Consider the following 26,388-nt stretch of genomic DNA (forward strand, 5'->3'; position numbering starts at 1 on the left):
TGTAGGGGCAGAGAAGCACACAAACAAATGACCATCGACTTTGGTATCACTAATAAGTATCACTAGGATATTTATTATCATTTTGACTGATTTTATTGTTAGCAGAATAAAATGTTGGCAGCACTAGAAAGGAAAACAATACAATATTTTAAGGGCACACTCACTTACCATTAGAACAATTTGCTGCTAATCTAAGAAAGAATTAATGCAACTCACTAGTTCTCTGCCTGACAGATACACCTGCCTTGCAGTATATTTTTAAATTAATAATTTTATTGAGGACTTATGACATAAAATAACGAATATAAAATATATTCTATATTTTACAATACACAAGTAAAGTTTAAAAGGGCAATTCTATAAGGCATGCCTAAATTAAATCTCCAATTGCACACCAATGTTTACAGAATACTAGCAGTTACATGTGGGAGTGGTGTCCTTAAGGGGCAAATATGTGTATAAGTGTTAGGTGCTATTCCCTAAACATGTAGCTTAGGGGTGAATTCTATAAATCGTGCCTAAAAAATCGGAGCCAAAAAATCCTGCTTAAGTGCTATTCTATAAGTCGTGCCTAAAGATAGGCATGGTTTATAAAATACAGTTTTAGTGCAGGGGTCGCACGTAAATTTAGGCATGTCTATTTGCACCAACAAAAGTGTGGTGCTAAAACCTGCGGCTAAATGTACGTGTGGAACCCCATTATTCTATAACTGCATGCGTCACTGGAATCCACACCCATGCTCCACCCTGAAACATCCATGACCCTCCCATTTCCATGCCCCCTTTCTGAGACATAAGTAAAATTTAGGAATGGATCACATACACTAAATTTATGTACTTAATTGATGTCAACTAGCGCCAATTGTTGCTTGTGAAAAAGCTAATTATTGGCACTAATTGGCTTGTTATTCAATTAAATTGCATGCACAAAGTGGGCACGCGCCCAAATTTGCGAATGTTTGGCGACGTTTATGGAATGAGGGGGTTAACATGTAAATGCAAGTAGGCCGTATCTGTGGGCACAGTATGAGTGTCTCAAGGGCATTCCACCTGGTGAAATGTACAACTTATAGAATGCTATGTGTTGCGTGTGTTGCAAAGCGCGACAACGTATGCCTGCTATTGACCTATGCAGTCGTGAATAGATATTGGCAAATCAAGGCTGCTTTTGTGTTAGTATACTATAACAGGTTAGGAATGGTCTAATACCATTATACAACTGGCGCTACCCTACCCCTTTGTTCCACCTACTTTTTACGTGACTTTATAGAGTTCTCACCTACGTGTTTTTATAGTGTCCTCCTCTTTTGTTTTTCAACTGTAGTCAGTGAGTTCTGTGCTATATCAGCTTCTCTGAGGCAGGTTCTGGTTTATGTCTAACATTAATGGCTCCCTGCATAGGAATGGTCCATGAAAAAGACAATGACAACATAACTCTAACTCATGGATTTGCACAATTATATGTGATAGATTGTTGATGATGACCCCAGGAGCTGCAAGTTGGATTACAAGAGGGAGGCCCTGGAGGGCTGTAGAAGGGACCATTTAAAGATCATTATGACCATGAAAGCCTGCACTGCTTCACAAGTGACTATTCCAAACTGATCTTTGCAGTTTGTGAAAGGGCGAAATAAAAAGTGGCTGGAAATGAAAAAGTAGGCTGGCTGTGACTGGAATCATCCTACTAGTTCAGTTAAGGAGGTTTCTTCTTTGGATTGATGGTAGAGTGAGTTGGAGGGTTGCAAGTTCAAATCCCTAGATGCTTGGAGGAGTAAGTATGGTGGGATCAAAGGGATCCTGAAAGTGACCCTTGATGGGGGTAAAGTTTGGTGTATGAGAGGGGATAATCCTTTGTCTCAATGGTATAATCAGTGTTCTGGGACAAATTCAAATCCCATGGCACCATACTAAAAAAAAAAAATAATCACAGGCCCAATATTTTAAAAAACATATCTGGGTAATGCCCCAGCTATCTAGATAAGTGCTGCTGATCAGAATATTCAGCAGCACTATCTGGATAGTACTCTGAATATCCTTAAATGTCACAAGTGGAACAATTCCACAACAAGGTGCCCAATTTTAGGTGCCTAAATGCGGTGCCATTATAGAACAGTAGCGTAAAACCAAATAGATGCACCTAAATTAAGGCATGGCCATTTATGGCAGGACAACAAGAGGCATATATGGGTGGGCCAATCACGTGCAATTTATGGTATTCTATAGGTTGTGTGCATAAGTTGGAACCACGCCCATTCCCCTCCCATGTTCCATCCAGATGTATGCCCTCTTGCAGTTATACACTAACCCCCGACTCTATAAAGGTCGCCAAAAATTGTGTGCACAAATTTAGGCATGTTTCCAATTTGTGTGTGCAATTTAATTGAATGAGACAAATAGTGTCAATAATTGGCTTAATAAGCAATTATAGACACTAATTAGATTTAATTAGGTGTTACACGTGTAAAGTTAGGCGCTGGATCTGCACCTAAAATTTATGCTTGGACCTAAAAAGGGGGCGTGGAAAGGGAACATAACGGGGACATGGTTTTGAATTACATGTGTAATTACAGAATAATTTTGTTCAATTATTAAATTTAGGCTTGGGAATTTGTACCACAATTTCATTGGTGCAAATGGTTTCACCTAAATTTACACACGACCATAATGCTTATGCATTATTCTATAAATTGCACCAAACTTTAGGTGCGGCTTATAGAATAATGCTTAAATGGGTTTTTTCCAGCGATGATTTTTTTGGTACCATATATTGAATTTAGCCCCTTATCTTACAGAATAGCACTAATGCACTTATACGCATAAGTGAAACTTTTCTGCGCACTTAAAAACACAAAATGCACATAGCTGTATGCACCCAGTTATAGAATCGTCTTACGTGTGGATATTGCCAGGGCAGAGCGTGGGTGGAACTAGAGCGGTCCCAGAACGTGTCTGGATAGTAGCAATATTCAGTCTGCTATTCACACGACTTATCTGAATAACTTAGGATAGAGGCTGTCCTAAGGATCCGGAGAGATGATTGAATATTGCCACTATCCAGATAGATTCCACTGCTGCCTACCTTATCAGTGCTAGCCACTATTAGGATATTTTTTGACCGCTGCAGCTGATGTTTGAAAGAAAGATGATTGCAGTGGTTGAGTATTGACCTGTACATTTTTACCCTCATAGAGTCTCAAACATGCTTAATTATAGGAAAGTTGAAGGGCAGTTAGATTGACTCTTTAAAGACAGGATGAATGATCTTTGAAAGAATATTCCAGAGCTGCAAGTGGGTACATTAATGATACTGTAGTCCAACAGATATGAAATACATAATGAGTAGAGTTATTTTCAATCACAGCACAGGAAACAGATATCAGTTGGCTGACTATGGACTCAATTCAGTGAAATGGCAGGACCATATGAATAACCATTCATGGACGACCTTTTAGCCACTCAAACATATTTGATAATCATTTAAAGGGGCTTTGTAGTTTAAGTAATGATTTAAAGAAAACCCACAAATCTATGGCATGTTTGCAAGGGCACATCAATGGCCATTTGAAGGTATATCCATGATGCTTGTATGAATGCAAGTTTTGCATGTCATGGAAGAACTCATGGGATTAAAGTTTAGAAAGTCTGTACATATGCTGTTTTCTGAGCATACCAAGGGGTAACCAGATTATTCCCAATTAACCATGAGTATTTGTGATCTGCACTGTATCTCTATCCCATGCCCCCTTCTCTGAGTAGTGAATCATTCATACATTGTAATCAGGTGCGCTCTAAAAAAAAATCTTTAAAAAAGGAGATCAAAATGTTTACACATACCATGCAGCTCTGTCATACTCTGCCCAGATGCGCACAAATTCATCAAGGTGATGAGGCCCCAAAATGGAGGAATCGCGAGTCAAGTATTCAAAATTATCCATGATTACAGCCACAAAAAGATTCAGCATCTGAAGGAAAGGTTTCAAAGAATGAGAGTGTGAGAGTGTAAGAAAGAGGAAGAAAAAGGGAGGGGGAAAAAAGAGAGAAGAGAGCAGATCATTCTATTGGATTGGAAAGGATATAAAATGAAACAAAGTGTGATTTTTCTACTGTTTGTCATTTTCATGTCAATATCTTACTGGAATCCACCTAGAACTTCATAATTGGTGGAATATAAATTTGCAATAAGTAAATAAAAAGTAAATGCAGTTTAATCATGGCATGTCATTGCCCCCAGGCAGCAGGTATTACTGTGCTTCTGTACCACTAGTAGACAGTATTCATACAACATCCACTAGCAAACTACATGGCTCAGTCATTAGGGGGTGAATTCTACATATGGCACGAAAAAAGCGCCATTTCATAAGACACATAAAGTTAGGCATGATTTATAGATTAGGCACAATTTCTGCACGTAAGCACTAAATTAGGTGCGTATCCCCCTTATTCTATAACAATGCACATAAATGCTAGGAATGCCCCTGTTCCACCCATGACTCTCCCCCATATTCGCACTCCTTCTTTTTTAAACTCATGTAAAATTTAGGTGTGGATCCTGCGCCCAAATTCACATGCGTAAATTCCAATTAAATTTAATCAGTGCCAATAATATTTTGTTAAAAAGCCAATTATTGGTGCTAATTAGCTAGTTATTCAATTAAATTACTTGTGCAAATTGGGCACACGCCCAAATTTCCATGCGCAATTTATAGCATTAAGGAGTAGGTGTTACTATACATAGCAACTGCTAAGAAAGCTATATGCCAGGATTTACATACCACATGTAAACGTACAGAATACCACCACTTTTGTGGTTAAGTGTACACTTATGCCTCTAAGTGGCAGCATTGCAGCTAAGTGCTATTCTGTAAAGGCACACATACAGTGGGGGAAATAAGTATTTGATCCCTTGCTGATTTTGTAAGTTTGCCCACTGACAAAGACATGAGCAGCCCATAATTGAAGGGTAGGTTATTGGTAACAGTGAGAGATAGCACATCACAAATTAAATCCGGAAAATCACATTGTGGAAAGTATATGAATTTATTTGCATTCTGCAGAGGGAAATAAGTATTTGATCCCCCACCAACCAGTAAGAGATCTGGCCCCTACAGACCAGGTAGATGCTCCAAATCAACTCGTTACCTGCATGACAGACAGCTGTCGGCAATGGTCACCTGTATGAAAGACACCTGTCCACAGACTCAGTGAATCAGTCAGACTCTAACCTCTACAAAATGGCCAAGAGCAAGGAGCTGTCTAAGGATGTCAGGGACAAGATCATACACCTGCACAAGGCTGGAATGGGCTACAAAACCATCAGTAAGACGCTGGGCGAGAAGGAGACAACTGTTGGTGCCATAGTAAGAAAATGGAAGAAGTACAAAATGACTGTCAATCGACAAAGATCTGGGGCTCCACGCAAAATCTCACCTCGTGGGGTATCCTTGATCATGAGGAAGGTTAGAAATCAGCCTACAACTACAAGGGGGGAACTTGTCAATGATCTCAAGGCAGCTGGGACCACTGTCACCACGAAAACCATTGGTAACACATTACGACATAACGGATTGCAATCCTGCAGTGCCCGCAAGGTCCCCCTGCTCCGGAAGGCACATGTGACGGCCCGTCTGAAGTTTGCCAGTGAACACCTGGATGATGCCGAGAGTGATTGGGAGAAGGTGCTGTGGTCAGATGAGACAAAAATTGAGCTCTTTGGCATGAACTCAACTCGCCGTGTTTGGAGGAAGAGAAATGCTGCCTATGACCCAAAGAACACCGTCCCCACTGTCAAGCATGGAGGTGGAAATGTTATGTTTTGGGGGTGTTTCTCTGCTAAGGGCACAGGACTACTTCACCGCATCAATGGGAGAATGGATGGGGCCATGTACCGTACAATTCTGAGTGACAACCTCCTTCCCTCCGCCAGGGCCTTAAAAATGGGTCGTGGCTGGGTCTTCCAGCACGACAATGACCCAAAACATACAGCCAAGGCAACAAAGGAGTGGCTCAGGAAGAAGCACATTAGGGTCATGGAGTGGCCTAGCCAGTCACCAGACCTTAATCCCATTGAAAACTTATGGAGGGAGCTGAAGCTGCGAGTTGCCAAGCGACAGCCCAGAACTCTTAATGATTTAGAGATGATCTGCAAAGAGGAGTGGACCAAAATTCCTCCTGACATGTGTGCAAACCTCATCATCAACTACAGAAGACGTCTGACCGCTGTGCTTGCCAACAAGGGTTTTGCCACCAAGTATTAGGTCTTGTTTGCCAGAGGGATTAAATACTTATTTCCCTCTGCAGAATGCAAATAAATTCATATACTTTCCACAATGTGATTTTCCGGATTTAATTTGTGATGTGCTATCTCTCACTGTTACCAATAACCTACCCTTCAATTATGGGCTGCTCATGTCTTTGTCAGTGGGCAAACTTACAAAATCAGCAAGGGATCAAATACTTATTTCCCCCACTGTATGTGGCATAGCGTGTAAATGCAAGAAGGCATTCACATGGGTGGAGTGGGGTGGGACATGGATGTGTCTCCCACTCAGGGTTGCAGAGAGACTGAGCTGGGCCCGTGGCAAGCCCCCACAAGCACCACCGCTGCTACCCCCCCCCACCCCCCAGACCACTGAATAGCCAGAGGGGGGCCAGAGCACAAAGTGTGGAGGGAGGGGCATATTTTAACCCCACCTCCCTGCTCCCCACTGCAACTTCACATACCTTGTACGACGTGAGAGGAAAAACAGCTGCAGGGCAGGCAATGCAGCGGAGAATAGTGCTGGTGGAAGACTTCTGCTGGCGGGGCTTGGGGACCCCCAGCAGCCAAACCAGAGACCCTGAAGCCCTGTGTCTGCTCCTCCCCAGCCTCTAAGAGGGGCCTTGCAGCGGAGTTTTCTCTCTCCTCCTCCTGTTGGGACATGATCACCCGGGTCCCGTCAGGAGCAGGAGACAGACAGACCCCAGCGCCGGGCCCCCCTTGGAGGCTGGGTCTGGGGGAATCTTGTCCCCCCTACCCTCCCTCTCAGTGGCCCTGCTCCACTTAGGCATGTAACTTACAGAATACTATAAGCTTTGCATGCCCTTGCTGCATTTAGGCTCATGCATTTACACAAGGTTTATGGATGGTGGAACTGCAGGCATCTAGATTTTTGGATTGCACTATAATGGAATCTGAATGCTTAGATACTGCTATGGAAGAGGCTCTCAGCATGCATCCTCGGGGTACCTAAAAAGTGGTGCCCACTCATAGAATTGTTCCCTAAGTTTCACAGTAGAATTTACAGCACATAAAATAAAATACATGTCTGAATCATTGAGAGCCAGCCCAGTAGAGATGTGCACAGGCCAAAACTTCTCATAAGTACGTAAGTGTTGCCATACTGGGACAGACCAAAGCTCCATCAAGACCAGTATCCTGTTTCTAACAGTGGCCAATCCAGGTCACAAGTACCTCTCAAGATCCCAAAACAGTACAATACATTTTATGCTGCTTATCCTAGAAATAAGCAGTGGATTTCCCCCATTTTAATAATGACTTATGGACTTTTAGGAAGCTATCCAAACCTTTTTTAAACCCCACTAAGCTAACTGCTTTTACCATATTCTCTGGCAACGAATTCCAGAGTTTAATTACACGTTGAATGAAGAAATATTTTCTCTGATTCATTTTAAATTTACTACTTTGTAGCTTCATTGAGTGCCCCCCTAGTCCTAGTGTTTTTGGAAAGAGTAAACAAGAGATTCACATCTGCCCGTTCCACTTCACTCATTATTTTAGATACCTCTATCATATCTCCCCCTCTTCTGTATTCAGTTTCTTTGGTCTTTTCTCACTAATTTGTTGACTACTTCTTAGTTTGTTTCACACATTCATTTTAATAATGTTTTTAAATGCATGTTAAAACTGTGTAGCACATACAAACCAATTGTACACATGTGGAGTGGAGGAGTAATGATTAGTACAGTGGGCTGAGAACCTGGGGAATTGGATTCAGTTCGCAGCTTCTTGTGACTCTGGGCAAGTCACGTAACTCTCCATTGCTCCAGGTACAAAACAAAGCCCACAAGGGACAGAGAAAGTACCTGAATACAATGTATGTAAACCGCTTTGGTTGTACCCACAGAAAGGTGATATATCAAATCCATGACCTTCTTAACATATGTTAAATCAATTTTGTATACACTAAAAATTTTGAGGAAGGTTGACAATGTGTCAAATGAATACACATCCCTAAGAGATAATTTATTTTTATTTATTTGCTGCATTTGTACCCCACATTTTCCCACCTATTTGCAGGCTCAATGTGGCTTACACTATGTTGCAAAAGGTATAATCATAAACAGAGTAAGAGGTGTGGTCTAATTTAACATATTACTGTGTAAAAAATTAGGTAGATAGGTCAGCAGAATTATTTACATAACACAAAATAAAACAGGTAAGATATAATGACCAATAGTGATAATGTGATTAACATAATCAAATTAGTTGGTTTAGATATAGAATGGAATCAAGTCATTAAGGAGGATTTTTATTGAAAGTCTCTTCGAACAGGTGCGTTTTCAATAACTTAGCCAACAGAATTGGGATTCATGGTGAGGAAAGCATGAAGATTACAGAGCTGCCAAGTTACCAATTCCAGGAGGGAGACTGTTTGGCCGGTCCTGGATTTCTGCCAACCTCATCCTGGTGCATTATGGTACCTGCAGCACTGATTTCAATGGATAGAATCATGGACTACGAGTCCCACACTGCTTTGGGATGTAAGTTTAAAACCAGGACCGGCGAAAGAGTCTCCCTCCTGGAATGGGTAACTTGGCAGCTCTGAGATTATATCTGAATGTGAAGGTGCCTGTGTATCTGTTGTGCATACTTCTGTATATATGTATGTGTGTATATGCGTGTTTGTGTGCATATGTGTATAAATATGTATGTACTTGTGAGTATGACCATTTATGTGTGTGTTCAGCACTCAGTGCATCTCTACATATGGGCGTATGTGTATCTGTATGAATATACGTTCATATATGTGTGTGTATATGTTTGGTGGTTCTGTGGGTCATGTGTTTTCCTGTGACCAGAAGAGTAGAGAAAAATGGAGAGGCAGCTTAAAAGGAGCAATTTTCTGAGAACTATGTTTAATATATCAGTGTTTCTATTTTGTAGTTGCTGAAACTTCTTCATCCACGGAATTAAACTAAGCCTTTTTTTTGGGGGGGGGGGGGGAATTCTGGAATCTTCAGTCTGATTTGGCCCATTTTTTAAGTTAATGTGTTTTTTTCCCCCAATTTTTCTACCATGCTAAATTTGGTAGCATTCATTAAGTTTTCAGGGAGGTATTTACACAGACAGATGGACAGACATTCTTGACCCTTTGGAGCAAATTCAATAGATGCTGCTTTTTATAGAACAGAGTTCAGTGCAGATCCGGGGCTTAATTTTTGGCACCGTACTTATGCCTGCTAAAAGCAGGTGTAAATGCCAGCACCCAACTGTAATCCACATACAATGTTTTGAAACACCCCTGACACACCCCTGGCCATGCCCACTTTTCAGATATCATTATGAGAGTTAGATGCTGAGCCTTATAGAATAGCACGCAGCCAGTTCTGTGCGCAAATTCTAATTGATGCCAATTAACTGCAATTGTTGGTTGTTAGCACCCAATTATTGCTAGTTAAGGGCTCACTGATCAATTACTTTGCGTGCACATATATAGAATCCAAGGGGTTATGTATAATTTCTTTCCAATATTCCATTGGGTTGGAAAGAATAAAAATGAAAAGTTATACATGAGTGAACAGTTACAAGTGTATGTCATTAGAATTACATATACTCATATATGTGAATACATATGCATAAATATGCCAAAATTCCACCTAAACACTATTTTGTAAATAAAGTGTATCTTATACAGCATGTATTTCACAGGTATGTGAACACATGGGTGAAGCATAGGCAGGACTCACACATTTGTAACTTACAGAATACCCTAAGTTCTGACACTTAGGTACCTATATAGTACTTATACCATTAAGAGCTTGCACCTAAATTATAGGTGTGTATTTTCACTGTTACACTAGTATTCTATAAAGGAAAGGAGGTACCTATGTTCCTTTACAGAATAGACCCCTACCAGGAATATAACAGGCATCCAGAATTTACAGCCCTAAGTGAGTGAGGTTTGGGGCATTCCAGTGGTACTGAAATTCCACATATAATATGGATGTGTGAGCAGCAATATTTAGACATTAACCTCTGGATTCTGCATGGGTCACACAAATTTGGGCGCAGATCCCGGATGCACACATAAACTAATTAGTCAAGTAGGTGCTAACAATCAGTGGTAGCCCTACCATTAGGTGGGGGCCTCAGGCGGCACACTCCATGGGGCAGACCTCCACCTTTCCCTCCTCAACCTTCTCCCCGCATTTGCCTTCTTTTTCTCTTTTCCAAAAGGTGGCAGCAGCAGCGATTCACATAGGCTTCCCTGCCACCAGCACCAACCTCTTGACATAAGTTCCTGTTTCCTCAGTAGAGAGCGAAGAGGCCAGTGCTGGCGGCAGAGCAGCCTATGGGAATCACTGCCGCTGACGCATTTTGGAAAGGAAAAAAAGAAGATAAAACACAGGGAAGACGGTTGAGGAAGGAAGGGGGAAGATACCAGACCATGGCCGGGTGAGGGCGGGAGTAGGAAGGCATCTCATCTCTGCCTCAGGTGGCAGATTGCCTTGGGCCACCCCTGCTAACAATCAATTATTGGAATTAACACTTAATTGGTAGTAATTAGGAGTTATTCACAGATCTGTCATACGCCCTATTCTATAACAGGTGCACTTAAATTTAATAATGTGAAACTCCAAAGGGGGTATGTCCATGGAAGGTCAGGGGCATTCCTAGAAATTAGGCACAATGTTATAGAATACCTGCATTTGTGCGCCTAACTGCAATGATTTGGGCATGAGCATCAGCTTTAGGCAGGCATAAGTGCTCGTGCCCAAAGTTAGGCATGAGAAGGACGCTAAGCTAGTATTCATTAAAGGGCCCATTTACAGAATTCCATCTTAGTGTGGATCTGGCTCAGACTGTATATATTGTACATCTAGCTGTGCTACATAAGAAGAAAGTTTAAGACACGTCTACTTCTGATGTTACATAAGAACGTAAGAATAGCCATACTGGGTCAGACCAATGGTCCAACTAGCCCACTATCCTGTTTCCAAAAGGCAGAAACCCAATTAGTAGCAACATTCCACGTGCACCTATATATTCAGCAGGTCTGCTACATTAGACATTTGAAATTATATGCATCCATTTTCAGAAATATCAGTCTCATAAATATCTTGCATCACATGCACATATATTTGACTGCACAAACATCTAATTTGTGAGTGGAGTAGCCTAGTGGTTAGTGCAGCGGACTTTAATCCTGGGGAACTGGGCTTGATTCCTACTGCAGTTCTTTGGGACTCTGGGAAAGCCACTTAACCCTCCATTGCCCCAGGGACAAAATAAAGTACCTGTATATAATATGTAAACCGCTTTGATTGTAACCACAGAAAGGTGATGTATCAAGTCCCTTTGTCTAATTTATATTTGTACCTGTGTTTGAAAAATGAGTTGCTCGGTGCATGTTTGAAATGATGTGCATGAGTTTGCAGCAAAGTGGATTACTGAAAATTTATCCCATTAATATATTATGTGTCACTCAGATATCAATGCAAGTTTAAGTTTGGTTAAGAGGGTTTGATTATATCCAACAAGATATTTTAAACACCCAATCCTGTCATGGCTTATTAGTAAACATACACATTTTTCTAACCATTCCTGAAGGTATTCTCAAAATGAAAAGTGCCATTTTTCACATCCTTACCAAGAAGGAACAGAAGAAGATGAATGACACAAAATAAACATATGCTAGTTCTGTCCCGCAGCGCTCATTCTCGTTTTGGCCAGACTGTGCCGTGGTGTCTGGTTCGCAGCCTTTGTTGCTCAAACAAGACAGCATAATCTCCTGCCAGGCCTCTCCTGTCGCACTTCTAAAGTCAAAACATACCATATGTAAACACCAAAGAGCAGAATTCCTCCTACCTAAATATGTCCACACTGCTATGTTCATTTACTCTTTTGTTGTTACAGTAGAAGATCATTTTTGGATGTGCCTGTCTAAAGAATACATAAAGAATCCCTTTCTCTCTTAACAAGGACTTTTTATCTATCTTCAGGTGCTGTAGAGAAATTGGGAGGTAGAAGAGAAGTTAAGGCACCCAGGGATCCTTTTACTAAGTTGTGGTAAAAGGGGGCCTGCGCTAGCATCAGTGTGTTTTTAACATGCACTGAGGCCCCCCTCTTGCTGCAGCAGGTGAAAGACTGGCTATTTTGGAGGAAAACAACTATATGTACTGGTTTTATTTGCTCCTCAGAAAATATCACTATACTGAGCTAGCAAGTAACATTTAATTTGCTACAGGTAAAAAAATACAAGGAGGAAAAAGGACTTCAGTGGCTCAGGTCACATCTGAAATGCAACTTGGACTAATGACCTGCCTTACTTCTTCATTAGTCCTAAAAAAAACCTCCTGTACTTAATTGTACAATTTTTAAATTTTTTTAACAATTTTATCTTTTTTCAATAGAGTCCAATTCTAACCAAATTCTCCCAGGTACTTATCTGAAGCAGTAATGAAGAAGTAAGGCAGGTCAATAGTCCAAGGTTCATTTCCGATGTGACCTGAGCCACTGAAGTCCTTTTTCCATCTTGCATTTTTTTTTACTTTTAGCAAATTAATGTTACTTGCTAGTTCTGTATAGTGATACTTCTGAGGAAAAGAAATGGCCATGCGATAAGTAGGCTTACCGTGCACCAATATGGAGCTACCGTCAGTCCAATGCGGGCGCCGGCGGTAGTTCCAGCCCCAGAGCATGCCATTTCCCGCGCTAGGGAAAATAGGTCCCTATTTTTTAGCGCAACAGTTACCCGGTGGTGACCGGGCAGTGCCATGGCTTACCGGTTACTGTGGGTTAGCACAGGAGCCCTAACCACCACCTCAATGGGGGGATTTAAATGCTCCCCCCACATGATCATGTGGTAAGTAAAATCTTTCTGCATGGCCATGTCTTTTTTTTGGCCTTTATATCCTTTGCAGTAGAAAAGGGCCTCAGCGCGTGACAAAAACGGCCTTGCCGCTAGCGCAGGGCCCTTTTTACCGCAGTTTAGTAAAAGGGTCCCTTAGATTGATACATATCTCTCTATATAAAAGGCAAAACCAACGTTCTATGAAGCCTCCAGCCGGAAGTGTGAAGGGGGCGAGATATCCGGTTTCCCTATGAGTGTCTGCCCCGCCCTCTCTGTAACACAGTCAGAGAAGGAAAACAGCAGAGCATGAAATCAAATGGCTGGCTCTGTAACAGTGAAGGACTCAGAGGGGGGAGGGGAGAGAGGCCAGAGGGCAGGGACACACACACTCCCACATGCACACAGAAGAAAACATTGCTAGCCCCCGTTTCATTTGCATCAGAAACGGGGCTTTTTTACTAGTCAGTACTAACTTCCTTTTCCTTTATGGAGGTACCTGTGATTCTCCTTTGTCTCCTATTTCTTTTTCTTGATCTCTCTAAATTGGGGTCTCAGGCTTACATTGTTTTTTGTTTTGTTTTTTTTAATTTCCTGCAGTTGTTTCTCCTCAGTATTTTATTTGTGTGGCAATGTATTGTCTGTTCTTGTGTGTTATGCTTGTTTTCTTGGGAAACTGCATGTAAAGCAAAATAATAAATAAATAAATAAATAAATAGAAGTGCAAATGCATTTGATTTACCTGAAAAGAAGCATCAGCGAACTCCAAAAGCTACGAAAATTATTGTGACGGTTAATGTGGCTGTTCTCGTCTAGACGGATATTCCCAAAAACCTAAAACAAATATCTGCATAAATGACTGATAAAAACACAGAGGTCAACATTCTGCATTTTTTAAGTGGGTAGGAGTGTCCTGCCTGGTTAAATAGAGCTGACCGGCTCAGGCATCGATATTCAGTGGCACATAACTGGAGAATGCCGCTGAATAACCGCTCTGACCACCACGGCATTATCTGATTAGCCCTGGGGCAGTTTGGGGACAGGGTTGGGGTAGACTTGAAAGTTATTCGGGCCCTGCTAATATCAGTTTTAGTACCAGGATAACTAACCTGACCATGCAGGTATCAGCACAGAATACTGGCTACAAATGTCCCAGATATTCAAGTTTCATTTAACCTTGATATACCGCCCTGGAGCATACTATCTGAATGGTGTACAAAGTTAAAATCATAAGGGGGGGGGGGGGGGGGGGGAGAAATGAATTACATTAATGTCAAGGAAGTGCCAGAAAAAGATCAGACAAGTAGGAAACATTACAGGAGAAAGAAAAACAAATCATCCATTCAAGGAGGACAGCTGGCAATAGGTGTCTTGTTCCCCAGGGGCAGGCAAAACAGGGAAGCATAAATGGTTTGACAAGAGCAACAGTCCCTCCCTCCCTCACCAAGGCTTTAGGAGGGAGAGGCATCCCGAAATAAGAATGTTTATAGTTCTAATTTAAATGTAGTATGTGAAGACTCTGATCTTAGTGTTAAGGGTAGGGAAATTCACAAGGTGGGGGCCATTACACTATAAATGTGAATCCAAATAGTATCCAGTCTAATACAATGGAAGGAAGGTACTGCCAGACAATGTTGCTGAGTGATACGATTCAGTGCCAGGTACCCAGAAAGGTGTGACACTGAATATCCAGGTCTATTACAGCCTGTGACCGTCAGCACATTAAAAAATGCTGACCGCCACAAGCTATATATCAGCTCCACAACAGAATGTCTCAGTCTCATTCTGTAAAGCAACACAAGCGGCCGCCACAAGAACAGCAGTGGTCTTCATTAATTCTTAAGTTGGGGTCGCTTTGGATCCAAACAAGCTGAAGGAGAGCCACCAAATATCTTTCCATGTGGAGCTTTGGCATTGCTGACCAGTGTGGGTTTGACGTCCATCCCCACCAGCCTGCTTTTAAACTTTTCATTGGGGATATCCAAAGGAGGTTGGTATTTCCAAATGCAATTCCCTTTGTCTATTGAAGAATTCCTTGTTCATCAAGGATGTAGGTCTTCCCCCCATCCCCCTCCTCCTTTCCAACCCAAGGTTGAGTAGAGAGGTAGAAAGTAGAGAAAAAAAGAAACCTAGAATGGTGGGGGGCCACCACTGAAGTCTCCAGGGGTCACCACTGGCCCCCAGGCCTTGCACTGAAGAATACTGCTATACAGTATAACACCTTTTGGCCCCTATTTACTAACATTTAGCTTGTGATAACAGCATTATTATATGCTACCCATTAATAAATAGGGCCTTTATGAACTGCGCAATATTTTCGTGGACATACCAAATAGCATATAACCCCTGGAATCATTTTATAAACCAATTTGCAGTTGTGGCTGAATACGAGGTTACATTTAACAGCATTTAGGAAGATAAATTTAGGAGTCCTTTTACAAAGCTGCGGCAAAAAGTGGCCTTAGTGTGCCCTTACGTGGATCTTTCCCGCACGCTGCCACTTTTTCCATAGTCAGAAAATGGCCAATTTGGAAATTAAAGACCATGTGCTAATGTTGCCATTAGTGCATGGGCCCTTACCACCACCCATTTTGTAGGTGGTAAGGACTCATGAGCTAATCACACGTTAATCAGTTAGTGTGCAGGAATGCCGATGCGCCGATTAGTGGAGCCGTGCTCACTCTCTGCTCCAGACACGCCCCCTTGGTGAAAAAATAAAAATAATTTTTTCTTTCTTTTTTACACACAATTTGTGCAGTTACATTTCAAAATTACCATGGGATACCTCAGAACGCCCTGTGGCAAGCCCTTTAATGCTGTGGTAAGCATGCATTTGTAAAAGCACCCCTTAGCTGGCTAAGGGGTACATTTACCAGTCTGAAATAATTAATTAATGAAGTTTAATGCACATTGGGACTATTTACTAAGGTACAGCAAAATAAAGAGTTATTGTGCTGTTTTACTACTAGAAAATTGGCATAGGATTTGGTAAAGTATAATACTCAAATATGGCAGTGTAATGGATCCCTTGGTGATTTTCCTAGCATTGATGTAACTGAGGACTTCATGTAGCCTCCATATTTTAAAGGGGCACTGAGGAGGAGAAAATAAATAGAAAAATAAAGTGCCACACTTCCTTTGCATTAAAATCCTTGGTCATCATTTTGGGACTCCAGTCCCTCCCTCCCCCACCACCAATTTACACCGTTACCTTCGGTTAAAAAAGCAAAGAAGTGACATCTCCTTAATCCATGCTGCTGATAAAAAGTGTATGTGAAAAATACCCCCTATTTGTGGATTTTTTTTTTTATATGGTTGTTTTGGAACAATCATGATTCTTGAGTTTAATTATCAAAATCTTGGGAAGGATGGGAGAAGAACTAGAGGCCTGAAAGATAATTGGTGAGAGGGAGAGGGGTTGTAAAACTGAAGGTTCATGTAGAGTGCCCAATTGTCTTGGACTGGCCCTGATGGGAGCAATGAAAGTAGTACTGGATTACCACAGTAACTTAAACATGTGAAGTAAATGATTTATATCCTCACCTGCATCCCAATGATTGCATATATGAAAAACAGCATAGCTATCAAAAGGCAGACATAAGGTAGGGCCTACAAGAAAAGAAAACGTAATGAACAAGGATCCTTTATATTTTAAACAAAGAAAAAGCATTTAACATACTGGTAAAAACTAGTGAATAGCCTACATCAAACTAGTAACTTCACTAAACCAATCTCCCTTTCCTCTAGCATAGCAACCATGAGGCCAATGGGCCAAATGGGGAGTGCCACTGAATTTCATGTGGCCTGCAAGACCATGGGAAGTATACACAGAAAATATACCATACATACTTGTCTAAAATTTGAGAAATGTATGCTCTATAAAGCATTTAAAAAAGCAGGGTCACCTTATCTCTGGGTAACACCCTGTAGTGCTTAGAAAATTAATTCCACTCCCCACCCCTTTTGGTGGCACGATCCAGAATCTCTCCCTCAACTTCTCTCCCTCCTACAACCTGTGGTTCAGCACCCCTCCCCCACCAATTATACCTTCAAACTTATCTTCCATAGAGCAGTCACAGTGCGCCAGTACATCTAGGCCGCCTGCAGTCTACTCCAGAGAACTCCCTCTGACCTGTCCCGTCCATGTGGAAACAGGAAGTTGAGTCAGAGGGAGCACTCCAGAGCTGACCACACTCAGCCTAGGTGTGCTGCTGCTCTATGGAATAGATGTTTAAAGGTAGAAGGCAGGGGGAGGGAGTGGAGAGGGGACCAACGATAAAAACTACCAGCTGTGTGAGAAGCCAGAGAAGGAAAAGTGCTGCAAGAGGAGGGGTTAATGCAGAGGTACCATATGTGCTGGCTTTATATGGGTGTTTGAGAGGAATGTGCTATGTATACGTGGGCAGTGAAAAAACAGATACGCTTGGATGTATGTGTGGGAGGCAGATATAGTGGTTGTATGTATCGGGGGGGGGGGAGGGGGTCAGCAGAGAGATATACTGGGTGCATGTCAGTAGGGCATGATGGTTACATGTATTGAAAAAAATCAGGATATGCTGCCTGTGTTTGGGGAGTGAGAGGTGTGCAGCAGAGAGACATGCTGTCTGTGTGTGTGAGAGAGAAGGGTGCAGCAAAGAGGAACATGTTTCTGGCATCGACTTATGCACAGCTCACAACACGTTTGGCCATTTTTAGTCCCAAAACTGCACTCAATTGATAGATGAGTATATACGGTAATTAACCAGTGTTTTTGCACCATATTTCACACCTATTTTCAGAATAGCCACTCTAGCAGTTTGTTTCCATCATTTTAGTTACATTTTTACCTGTGTATTTATTAGAGGTGGTCTATAGAGCTCTGTTCATTTCTGGTTCCAACATTATATAATGGTGTGGCCTGCTATGGATATTACTGACATTCAGGGGGGCCCTCTGTGTATAAAGGATGCCCACCCCTGCTCTCGCAAATCAAGAGGTTCTGCTGTGTCTGGCCCTTTACAGAGTAATTATCACACTTTTTCTACAGCTAAATAGCTTGTTTATTTGTTGAAAAAGAACAGCTGAAAATTCACTCCCTCCCCTCAAATCTGGTGAAAGTACTTGTGATGGTCACCATGTAAGTATTTTTACCCTGACTGAAAAGGGACAGATTTAGTCCAGAGGAAAGACATCACATGTATACAGGACTTGCAATGCCCCTCACTCAGAGTTTCAAAACTGCTCCCTCAGGTGCTCATTTTGCACAACTTTTATATGTCTTAATCGCTATTATTTAAAAAGCCACTCTTTACATGTGCAGCTCCACAGCATGCACATTTTATAAGGGGGGGGGGCATATCGTATGCAACTGTGTGTGTTTTTTTGGTGGGCTGGAATAGTTTGTGTGCATTTCAGATTTTACAATGGCGATACACATAGAGGCTAATATTCAAGCAGCCTGTCTATGTGCCGCGATTGGCCCTAACCCCAGATATTCAATGCTGGGCCATTTCCGGTGACCGGAGCTGAATATCTGGGGGGGGGGGGGGCGGCTGAAACTTAACCAGTTATGTCACTATTCAGCACTGGCTGGTTTTATAGTGGCCAAAGATAGGGCTGCTATTTAGGTGATCCGATTTGGCTGCTAAACTTAGCCGATCAGCGCTGAATATTGCCGATTATCTTTTTGGTGATAGCTAGCAATACTCAGCGGAGATAATCGGTTATCTCGTGCTGAATATTAGCGGTTAGGCACTGAAGTGCTATTTAACTGGTCAGTGGCAATTTCTGGCCAGTTAAATAGCACTGAATATCGGCCGCATATACTTTAAAAGTCTGGGCACTTGCATTTTCACCTGCACTGGAGCAGGCATGTCAGTCAGCTTCTCATTTGAACTTGTGCTTTGCACCAGTGACTGAAAGGCTATGGAGCAAAACATTCAAAAAGCACTTTCAAGTTCCTACTAAAAACTGACATCATAGTGCTTAAAACCATCTCAAAATTGCACTTGGGGGGGGGGGGGGGGTCGATATTCAAAGATATTTAACTGGGCAGGATAGCCTCCTGGCTGGTTAAATCATCCATGAAGGTCTATCCACTGAAATTCAGTGGCATTTAACCAGATAGGCAGTTAAAAGGGGATATTCAGCAGCACCAAGTCAAAGGCCGGGGGCCCAGCTAAAAAATTGCTTACTGCTATTGACTGAATATTTACTCCTTAGTGTTTAATTTTTCTTGGACCCCTCTAAGCTGAGCAGGAGTCCTCCAACTGCATTGCTGCCAGTGGGCGGTGGTGGTTCAATATTGTGTTTTCAATCACAGAGATAGGCAGAGCTTGCCTGTCCCTCACTACTGAAAATGTGATAGTGAAACAGCACCTCCCACTGGTAGGACTGTAGGTGACGGACCCCCACTCAGCTTAGAGGAAACAGTGTTTTGGGCATCCAATTTTTTAAAATCCAGCACTTTTGCATGTAAGCACCAGCACACACATAGTTAGATGCTATTAAAATCCACACCTAAGCACCAAATCTATAAAGGTCACTTAGCGCAAAGTGCCAATTCCCATGCCCAACTTTGGGCGTAAGGACTTACACCTGCTGAAACCTGATGGAAATTAGCCTAATTGCACCTAATTTCTGGGAACGCCGCTGACTCACCCATACCCCGACCATGGCCATGCCTTTTGAATTGTACGCTATGATATTGAGGCACCCAGTGTTATACAACAGCACAATGTGTAAGTCCTACTGAGTGACAATTAACATCTATAACTGATTGTTAATGGCTCATTAACTAACTAGTTTGCACATAAAACTAGATAAAAGACTCACTATTACATTTGTATTAGAACTAATCAACATTGAACTCCTAATCTGGTTACTTTAATCATACTGTCATTATTTAACACTATACTGTACACTACATTTTGCATATCTGATATGTAATAATTATTTCTTTACTTCTAATTTTCTTGATATCTAATGTACCTTAATTGTAACAATACTCTGTTCTTCTCATACCGTCAATGACAATTGTCATTGCGGCATAATGTAAGCCACATTGAGCCTGCAAAGAGGTGGGAAAATGTGGGATACAAATGCAGCAAATAAATAAATAAATAAATATGGAATACACGTTCAAATTTGGATGACCTTTATTGAATCCGGGGAACAGACTGGAAAATGAGCACCTAACACAATAACATATGTATTAGAACTATTACTTAGAAGTTTAAAACCCTGAGTGATGCTATTCTTTTTCTGAATGTGCTACTTACTAAAAGTAGTTGTTCCCATTGGTGGTTCCAACTGGATATACAAATGCATTTTCCAGTTTATTTAGATGTATTTCAGAAAGAAAAACTCTGCAATTCACCTAGACATCCCAAATCCTAGCTGGATTCCATGTGCAAAACACATTTGCACTATCCAGGATCTTTCAATTTCTGTTTAGTACTGAAATGATCCAGATACATTTGCTCATACAGTATAATCTTGATTATCTGACTTAAATGGGCCAAACCTATTATTGGATAAGTAAAAAGTCGGATAATATGGAAAACACTGCATAAACCCCTCAAAAAAGGTATAGAGTTCCTGATTTTCAAAAATTATTCTAAGATTTGTAATAGAAATAAATGCGATATCACTGGGGGGGGGGGGGGGGGGGGGGGTCTGTTGGATATGCCAGATGGTCGGATTAGCGAAGGTCTGGTAATCGAGACTGTACTGTACTTACTAAATGGAACTGCCCTAAATTCATTACATTCCAGTAAGCATGAACTCAAGCACCTTGCAGTATTCATGTATGACATGTACAATAACAACATAATAAATCAAAATGTACATTAGGACATTCTTCAAAAGAAAGAATTAGTAATACCATCATGCTACCATAAAACCAAGGTACTTAACTCTAGCAGGTGTATCCATAGATACAAGTCCTTTCTACTTCTACATGAGTGTCATTGATGGAGCCTGCAAAGGAACATTTCTCCAGCCTAGTGTGTATTAGAAGCTTTTCAGATGCTTCACTGTGTATGTGCTCAACTTCCCGCACTGCCACTGTCACACTTGACCACCTCAGTCTAGTTATCCAGCTTGAGTAGAATACATCTTGGAAGGTGGGTGGATACGTGAGGATTCATATCTTGCTGTTCAAGGAGAACACCTGCTACAGGTAAGTAATTTGGTTTTCTCTGAAGACAGGCAGGATAGCAAGTTCTCACAGCATGGGACTCCCTAGCTACATGCTGTCTTCAACAGAGAGAGAGAGAGACACCAACATATTTTAGATGACAATTAGTCTTTTGTGTATTTTTACCTCTTTTATATTCTTTTTGGAAGGTAGCCTAGGATAGAAAAGACAATGAGCCTAAGGGGGATGGAGTTAGCTTTTAATCACAAAAGAGATTCTGGCCAATCCTACTGTCACATCAAGAGCCCTTTTCCAAACAGTAGTGAGCTGTGAATGTACGAATAGCCATCCACGTTGCAGCTCTGCAAATTTCCTCCATGGAGGCTGTTCTGGAGTGAGCTACTGCCACTCCTATAGCTCTGACATTGTGAGCTAGGACATGACCCTCATGAGTCAAATCTGCCTGGGCATAAGTGTAGAAAATGTAGTCTGCAAGCCATTTAGACAGTGTGCCTTTGTTGACAGCGGCCTTTGTATTATTTGGGTCAAAAGAAAGAACAAGCTGAGCAGTGTTGTTCAAAAGTTTAGGTCAGTAAAAGTAAAAATAACTGTATATTTCAATACTTAAGTAAAAGTAGAGTAAAGAACACACTAAAAAATGTACTTAAGTGAAAGTGAAAAGTTATTGCTTAATATAATACTTTTTCAGTAAAAAGTAAAAGTACCGCAACTACTATTAATGCAACTATTGTTAACGTTTTTATCCCAACAACTTTATTGCTCTAAAATTCAATCCACTTTGCTTTTAGTAAAACTAAATTTTGAAAATGACTCTTACTCATGTGAGTGCACTTGTGAGTCATTAATCCAGCACAACTAAAAAGGTGTTCAACAACTGCACTAGCAGGAACTGCATTGTTCAGCCTGATAAAAAGTTCCTTCAAATCAGTCCAGGCTGCAATATTACTAATGTATTTTGATTGGGTTTGCAGATATTGATCAAGGGGATCACTGTCTGAAATACCTGACTTCCATATAGCAAAGAATGCTTTATCATCATCACTTACATTAGAAGTAGTGCTGTCTAACTCATCACTTGCATCTTCATCTTCGTCATCATTGTCAAGCTCTCCAGTTACAGAGAAGGCTTTCACAAAGTTGGAATCATTGTGGTAGTGTTCTAACAATTTTTCACCTGACAGCAAACTCTGTCTGATTATCTTCGAGAACTGATGCAAGAACGTCAAATGTGTGGGAATCCTTCGGTCTCAAAGCAAGCAGACTTCCTCTCTAAAGATTAAGTAGACACTCAGCCGAATGTAAAATTTTCCATGCGATGATCAGCAGTCTGTTGTAGTAGAGCCTCAGGTAAATGGATTGTTGAAGAAAATGGTTTTTTTTTTTTAAAGTTAAAACAACTAAGACTTATTCGTTCATTTTTTCATAGGGTGCTTTTCACCATGGTGGTTCAGGTGATGATTCTCTCCCATTTGGATTATTATAATTTCATATATACAGATCTTCCTTAAAAATCACTGGCTAAATTACAACTACTGCAAAACGTGACAGCACTAAGGGCCCTGTTTACTAAGGCATGTTGGTGTTTTTAACGCACTAACCGTGTAGGCGCCTATAGGGATATTGTAGGCGCGTATTAATGCGCGTACATAGTTAATACGTGTTAAAGATGTTAACATGCCTACAGTGTGGCTTAGTAAACAGGGCCCTAAGTATGATTGAGTGACACCTTTACTATCAAGTCTCCACTGGCTTCCTATGCAGGCCAGAATTATATTTAAAATTATGTGCTTAGTTTATAAGACTTTTTATGGCTTGACATCTTGTAGTTTTTATGGAGCTATTAAAGCACCCTTCCTCTATTTCTGTATCATGATGTAGATATGGCCTATCCTTGGTGTCTCTTTCTCCTGTTAGTTTAAAATATTTGAAGTTCTGGAATGCTTCTTTTTCTTCTTTTTTGTTTTCCATCTGGAACGAATTACTACTGAAATTAAGGTAGGATCCTTATTTTTAGGAAAAAGTTAAAAATGTATCTTTTAAAAACGTTTTATGAATGTTTAGTACTTGAATTAGTAAGTGGGCAGTTTCTGTGTTTATTGATTTATATTGTATTTTTTAAAGCTTTTTTTTCTTTTGTTATTGTATTTTAGCCTCTATTTAAAGGCTTTGCTATTGTAAACTGCTTAGGACTGGTAGGATCTAGTGGTCTAGAAATGTTAAGATAAGATAAGAGACATATGTTTGTTCTCCAATGTTGATCAAAGTACTAGGTCAAACTACTTAAATAAATGTATATTTTAATACTTAAGTAAAAGTAAAACTACAGTGAAAAGCTCATTAAAAAATTTACTTAACTGAGGGCCCTGTTTACTAAGGCGTGCTAGCATTTTTAGCACACACTAAAATTTAGCATGCGCTAATGCTACATTTACCCATATATTCCTAAGTGTGTCTCTAGTGTTAGCAAGCACTAATTTTTAGTGTGCCTAAAGCATGGGTTAGTAAGCAAAGTCCTGAATGTATAAAAGTAACTGCCTAATATAATACTATTTGAGTAAAAAGTAAAAGTACCGCAACTACAAAGCCTGCAACTATTGTTAACATTTTTATAACAACAACTTTATTGCTCTACAATTCAATCCACTTTGCTTTTAGTAAAACTAAAATGTTTTTAAAATGACTGTCACTCTTGTGAGTGTGAGTCATTAATCTAAAACTGCTAAAATGGTTCATAGTCTCAACATCACTCTCCGATGATGTGTGATGTTGATGTGTTCCACCCTCCACCTGGCAGTTGGCATCATAAGCCCTCAGCATCAATGAAGTTGAGGATGAATCTTTCCTCTTTTCCAGATGAGACTCAGTTGATGATTGATCTCAATGGCCTCTATCAATGCTCGATATTAAGGATGAATGGTGCCCTCTCGATGCTGATTCATTCCCAGTATTCTGGGATTCATGTAGACTGATGCTTCCAATACAGAGAGCACCAAAATACATTTATGCTATTTTTCCTGACCACAAAGACCTCTCTTGGGTATCTGTGAACATACGGAGCAGAGGAGTAGCCTAGTGGTTAGAGTCCCAGTCTAGACATCCAGAGGTGGCTGGTTCAAATCCTACTGTTGCTCCTTGTGATCTTGGGCAAGTCATTTAACCCTCCATTACAAAAATAGATTGTGAGTCCTCCATGGATAGAGAAATACCCAGTGTACCTGAAGGTAACTCATCTTGAGCTACTAATGAAAAAGGTGTGAGCAAAATCCAAATAAATAAATATGGGTCAAGTTACTAACTATCACTTGCTTATGTAGGCTGATATTCAGTGCTGTACCCAGATTGCTAACTGTGCAAAGATAGGGCTGATATTTACAAGGTCCTACTTGTCCTGTTAGCTATTCATGTATTAGCACTAAATATTGATGCCCTCCAACTGCCATGGCAATGCCTGAACAGTGCTGTAGTGGTCAGAAGGGATATTTGGTGGCATTGCCCAATTAAGTGCCACTGAATATCTCCTCCTCACTGCTCAATATGATTTAATCAGGTAGGGTCCTCTGTTGTCTGGTTAAATCATTTTGAATATTGGGCCAATAATTTACAATGAGAGATATCATGGTTGGGCCCCAGATACTGCAGGCACTAGTTATAAGAATCTTATAGATATGGTCCTATTGCACCTGGTGCAATTTTAAAGCCAGTGGTCTGAAAAAAATAGCTGGCCTGTTAAACTGCTTTGAATGTCAACACCATTGTCTTGAGATGAGCTTTGGTGATGCACATCTGACTGGCTTCACAGAAAGAGGAAGTCTGTCTTGGTCCTGCATGACAGTAGCAAGTGGAACGTGGTGTGCATGTACAGTGAAGCAACTCCATAGCTTCTAATATATACTAGGCTGGAGAAGCTTTCCTACATAGGGTCAATCAGTGATGGAACTCACGTTGTGAATACTAGCTATCCTGCATATCCTTCATATTTTCATCAAATTAAGGATATAATAGGAAAGAAATCTAGACAAATCAATGTAATGTACTGTAATGTGGTTACCATTAATGGCCCATAATCTTCCTCTTGTGCTAGTATAGTCTCTCCTATCCTACATTCAGAGGCTAATGCAGAATGCTACTGTGAGCTTAACTGCATGGTTATATGAGTTGTGCGCATGTTACTGGTCAAGCAATGCAGAAAGGACTTGAGTGCAGGTGTGAACTTACATTAAAACATATGGTAATGAGGCCATTAAGAGGCATATTTTCAAAGCACTTAGCCTTCCAAAGTTCCATAGAAACCTATGGAACTTTGGAAGGCTAAGTGCTTTGAAAATATGCCTCTAAATGTTCTGCAGCATTGTGCAGAAAGAAACAGTGGCTTTTGACTTGCTTATAATGTGAGAAATGTTTTGCCAGGTACAGGGCAGCATTGAAGGATTGCTTGAGAGGATTTCATGTCCTTTTCCAGCCAGTTTGGCAGCTGCAACTCTAAAACACACACAGGAGGTGTTCTGTCCTCCGACAGCCTCGCACTAGTTTATAACATGATCCTAAAATGTGTGTAATGCCGTTACTGTTATTCTCAGTCCCAAGGACTATCATTGCTGCAGTTTCCCACTGGAAAAATACATGAGCAATGCACTGTGGGTAATGTAGTTCACAGGCAGTGCAACCACACTTGTTTGGCTGTGTAAGAACTGCTATCACTGGTTGTGAGGCTGCTCAGACCTTCTCTCTCTCCCTCTCTCTCTGCCAAGCTTGGCTCTTTTGTCTTCCTGCTCAGTCTTACTATCTGTCCTCAGACGTCAGCCAGGTATGACCTTTCCCTCCTATCTCTAGGACTACCCCTTGCTATCCGATAGCAGGCTCTGTCCCCATTGGTCTCTATCTGCTCCTCCCTGTGTGAAGCCCCACCACTTCTTTGTCCTTTCAGCCACGTGGGGCTTCTTCCTCCATTATAGCCAGGGACATGGAGCCAACACCATCTCGCTCCAGACAGCTCTGTCCTGCTGAAACTCCCTGTAACAAACCTGGATTTTTTACCCTGCGAATATCTTCTTCCAAATGAGATATCGCACATTCCAGTCACCCAGCTTTGGACTATTTTTACCTGTTCAACTACTTTCCCCTCCCCCTGCAATACAACTACCTCTCTTCAGATCTCCACCTCCCACAACCTCCAGATTA

The 26,388-nt window shown here is 41.1% G+C and overlaps 1 protein-coding gene across 1 annotated transcript in view; it reads right to left on the reverse strand.

Annotated features, from left to right (window-relative positions):
- Positions 1 to 26,388, reverse strand: part of CACNA1E (calcium voltage-gated channel subunit alpha1 E) — a 786,482-nt gene that overhangs the window by 65,443 nt on the left and 694,651 nt on the right. The window contains exons 34-37 of the mRNA XM_030206580.1: positions 16,614 to 16,679; positions 13,813 to 13,904; positions 11,871 to 12,036; positions 3,835 to 3,962 (exon numbers count right to left, since the gene is read on the reverse strand). Coding sequence (XP_030062440.1) covers positions 3,835 to 3,962; positions 11,871 to 12,036; positions 13,813 to 13,904; positions 16,614 to 16,679 — 452 coding nt within the window. The remainder of the gene's footprint in view (positions 1 to 3,834; positions 3,963 to 11,870; positions 12,037 to 13,812; positions 13,905 to 16,613; positions 16,680 to 26,388) is intronic.

The sequence above is a fragment of the Microcaecilia unicolor genome, chromosome 6 (assembly GCF_901765095.1).
Source record: "Microcaecilia unicolor chromosome 6, aMicUni1.1, whole genome shotgun sequence".
In the NCBI taxonomy this organism is placed as follows: Eukaryota; Metazoa; Chordata; class Amphibia; order Gymnophiona; family Siphonopidae; genus Microcaecilia; species Microcaecilia unicolor.